The 4144-nt window shown below is 39.9% G+C and overlaps 1 protein-coding gene across 2 annotated transcripts; it reads left to right on the plus strand.

Annotated features, from left to right (window-relative positions):
* The first annotated feature begins 969 nt into the window (after positions 1-969).
* On the plus strand, positions 970-1574 carry LOC101663149 (signal recognition particle 19 kDa protein). Of its 2 annotated transcripts, XM_004698555.2 has the most exons (2): positions 970-1086; positions 1159-1574. In XM_004698555.2, exons 1-2 carry the CDS (start codon positions 970-972, stop codon positions 1402-1404), a joined length of 363 nt encoding a protein of 120 aa, XP_004698612.1. In that variant the 3' UTR covers positions 1405-1574. The 2 variants fall into 2 exon arrangements, with proteins under 2 accessions (XP_004698612.1, XP_004698611.1); XM_004698554.2 differs by having other exon boundaries at positions 970-1574.
* The last annotated feature ends 2570 nt before the right edge of the window (positions 1575-4144 follow it).

The following is a 4144-nucleotide window of genomic DNA, read 5'->3' on the forward strand; positions in this document are numbered from 1 at the left end:
GTCAAGTCAGTTCCAACTCATGGAAACCCTGTGCGCAACAGAACAAAACACTGCTTAGTCCTGTGCCATCCTCACAATTGTTATGCGTGAGACCATCTTTGAAACCATTGTGTTATTCTGTCTTCTTGAGATTCTGCTCCTTTTTCTCTGGCCTTATGCTTTAACAAGTATGAGTCCCTTCTCAAAGGCTTGGTCTCTTTTGATAATAAGTCCAAAGTACAGGAGGCTATGCCCTCATCAAAACAGAGTTGACCTGAATATCTTGGATAAAGTAAAGCTTTTGGAACATTCATATGCTAATGGTTCACAACTCAAAAAGAGAAGAAACAGCTATAGAAATCAATTAATAATTGAATCATGGAATGTACAAATTTGAATCTAAAACATTGGATAATTATAAAAAATAAAATGGAATATTTAAAGATTGACATCCTATGAATTAATGAACTGAAATAGACCACTATGGGATATTGTGACTTGAAAAATCACATAGTTTACTATGCTGGGATTGAAAAATTCCAGCGGAATGGTGTTGTATACAACATCAAAAATAACATTTTGAGATCTATCATGAAATACAATGTGTCACTGAACACATTTCAGGAGAGGCCAATACCCAGAGAAGGGCATTACAATTGGCAAAGTAAAAGTTCATTGATTAAGAGGAAACTGCTCTACAAAACAGATTGACCTTGTGACTTCAACTATAGTTTCCACATAACAATTTGTGAAGGTGGATAAGGCTTGAGCAGTATTTCATACTCTTGTATCTAAGGTCTCAATGAGTTGAAACCCATTCAATGTCACCTAAATATATACAGGAGCCAAAACACGAATATATCCTCCTTGATTTTAAAGACTGTCTCAAGAATAGATTTAGCACTTTGAACAAGAATGGTAGATCGGCCTTCCGGCCTGTCTTCTCTACGAGTTGCAAGCTGGCGGGGTGTGCGGTCGTCCTGCGTGGAAATGGCCAGCGCCGCTGCCCGGTCCCCAGCTGACCAGGACAGGTTCATTTGCATCTACCCCACTTATCTGAATAACAAGAAGACCCTCGCGGAGGGGCGGTGCATCCCCGTCAACAAGGCTGTTGAAAATCCAGCAGCTTCAGAGATTCAAGATGTGTGCTTAGCAGTTGGATTTAATGCATCTCTTGAGAAAAATAAAATGTGCTCTGGAGAATGGAATCGTGATGCTCTGTACAGGGGCGGAGTCCGGGTTCAGCTGAAACAAGAAGATGGCAGCCTCTGTTTGGTACAGTTTCCATCACGTAAGTCGGTAATGTTGTATGCAGCCGAAATGATACCGAAGCTAAAAACAAGGACACGAAAAACAGGTGGGGCTGACCAGAGTCTTCAGCAAGGAGAAGGAAGTAAAAAAGGAAAAGGCAAGAAGAAGAAATGATCTGGGGTGAGCATCAAGTCTGTGGTACTCCGGTAGGACACAGGAATGGAGGCCTCCCTTGTCTACCTGAGAGAAACTGAAGAAACCTGTTTGCATCTGGAAGGAACTGTGACTTTTTGTGCCTCCCAGCTACCGCATCCAAGTTGACAGTGAAATAAATACACTCGAACATTTTCGTCTAGCTTTTATGCAATATAAAAGAATTGCCCTTCAGTGCATTTTGTGGCTGAAAGAAGAATATTTTTTAAATGGAGCAATGAACTGTACCATAAGTTACCTGAAATCCTATGTTTATCCTCTGTGCAAACATGTTTGAGATAAATTTAACATTGGAGCCATATAATTTGTTCATCTTTAAAAAGTTAATGAAATAAAATTTGACACTATACAAAAAAAAAAAAGAATGGTAGATCTGACTAGTTGTGGAATTGCATGAAGAACATCACACATGAAGAAAGATAAAAGAGCATTGTGTTAGTCTAGGTAGACTAGAGAAACATTCATAAACACTCATATGTGTATAAGAAAGAGTTTTATATAAAAAAGTAGTGATATATTAAGAAAACATCCCAGCCTAGTCCAGATCAAGTCCCTAAGTCTGGTATTAGCCCATATGTCCAATACCAGTCTATAATTTCCTCTTCAGACTCACAGAACACATGCAATGATGCTGAATGCAGGAAGATCACAGGCCAGTGGGTAGAGAGTCTCCTGGATCCAGTGGTGGTAGAAGCATCTGAGCACTGGCATAGGTCTCCATGTGGCTCCTCCAGCCTATAAGGCTGTGGCTGCCATCAACATAGCTCCGTGGCTTGTCAATAAGAATGTCTTGCAGGGAGTGAGTGAGGGTCCTACCTCCTGTGAACTATTTAGCTCCTTAGTGCCTCCAAATGAGGTCATCAAGCTGCAACCTGATTGACAGGCTAAACTCCACCCCTTCACTTTTAATAGTCTCAAGTTGACAACAGATTATGCAACTACCACAGGCATTAAAAAGAGTAACAAAAGAAAGAAGAGACCAAAGTGTATGTCAGAAGAGATTCTGCAACTTATTCTTGAAAGTAGAGTAGCAAAAACAACCAAAAGAAATGGTGAAGTAAAGGTGTTGAACAGAAAATTTCAAAGGGCAGCTCAAGAAATGAAAAAACAATAAACAAATTCACTGCCATCAAGTTGACTCTGAAACACAGCAACCCTAATGGACAAAGCAGAACTGCTTTCTGTGGGTCTCTGAGACTAACTTCTTAAGGAATTAGAAAGTGTCATCTTTCTCCTTTGTAGCAACTGGTGGTATTGAACTACTGCCCCAGTGGTGTAGCATGTTACACATTGGGCCAATAACTGAAAACATGCTAACGGACAGAGCAAAACTGCCTTTGGGTTTCAAAGACTTTAAATTATGGGGGGAAACAACTTCATTTGTATTCTACAGATTACCTGCTATAGTTAAACGATCCAAACCAGTATGACACTAGGACTCCTAAGTAGAGCATTACTAAGAAGTGGGCACAGGCTTGGAGTTAGAAAACCAAAAGGAAGAACATGCTCAGTATATCTCCAGCTAAAATAATTTCAAGAAATTATTAAAACCACAAGTTTCATGATTAAAGAATTCTATGAAAAATATTTAACCAAGTAGGGAACATTAAAAGATTATGGAAGGAATACACAAAAACACTGGAACAAAATGAAATTAATGATATTAAACCATTTCAAGTGGTATGATCAGGAATGATTGGTAATATTATAAAGACAAAAATGCAAATAATGAGTTAGTGGGAAAAGGTCCCCATCAACATTTAAAAAGCTGGGGAAGAAATTGCTGTCATGGAACAACTAACAGATACATGAACCCAGTACAAATTCAGGTCATGTCTGTAGGGAGGTTGACTGGCCAAGCATTGAGCTCAGCCCAGCATAATCAAGACTACAATGCTCTCTGCCTGCCAGTATGGCTGTTTGTGATTCTTGCCTTTGGCTACAGTGAACCTGCCAGCAGCTTGTTTTGACTATGTACTATGCAGATGGGTTTTGGGCTCCCACTGTCCTCCATACCCTTCTACAAATGGAGTGTTCATAATTCTAGCTCTGATGCTTTTCTCATCACCATATTTGAGTTTTGTAATTGTCATCTTTGTATCACACAAGTTAGAGTGTTTCTTCTGCGTGAGCTTAGTTGATTCCCTGCTTAGATGGCTACTTGTTTGAATACAAGCCTTTAAAACTGCAGTCACTATTTTGATCAATAGCCTGGCACCATTTGCTTTCTTCACCACACTTTGGTATGATATCCTTATCTCCAGTGATCATTTCATGAAGGTGAGTATCGGGCAGAGCCATGATGTAAGAACTAATTTTTCTTAATTTTGGAGCTAGGATTTAGTGAAAACCCAGAATTCATCCCTGGATCTATGCTTTTTTTACATACTAATATGTTCTTATTCTTACCACCTTAGTGCAATTTGTTTTTCTTTGTTTTCTGTGGGGTGTCCCAACTATGAAGGACAGGAGGAGTAGATCTATTATGATAATCACTCATACAAGGTGCTGCAGGGAATGTCGGGTGAGGGATGGGTGATAGGGCAGGAAAAGGAAGGTTGGGAGTAAATAATGAAGGTGGGCATGGGGAGGGAGCACTGATGCTGATCGTGATTGCGCATTTGATTTGGGGGCAATTCAACCATGGGGGGAGGAAAGCTCAAAGATGAATGTGGTTGTGATTGTGCAGTTTCCCATTGAT

Source organism: Echinops telfairi, unplaced genomic scaffold, assembly GCF_000313985.2.
Source record: "Echinops telfairi isolate 266 unplaced genomic scaffold, ASM31398v2 ScPeMD7_18;HRSCAF=68, whole genome shotgun sequence".
NCBI classification, from domain to species: Eukaryota; Metazoa; Chordata; class Mammalia; order Afrosoricida; family Tenrecidae; genus Echinops; species Echinops telfairi.

Excerpts from the sequence above, each read along its gene's own strand:
- LOC101663149 (XM_004698554.2), top strand. The coding sequence starts at position 970 with ATGGCCAGCGCCGCTGCCCGGTCCCCAGCTGACCAGGACAGGTTCATT.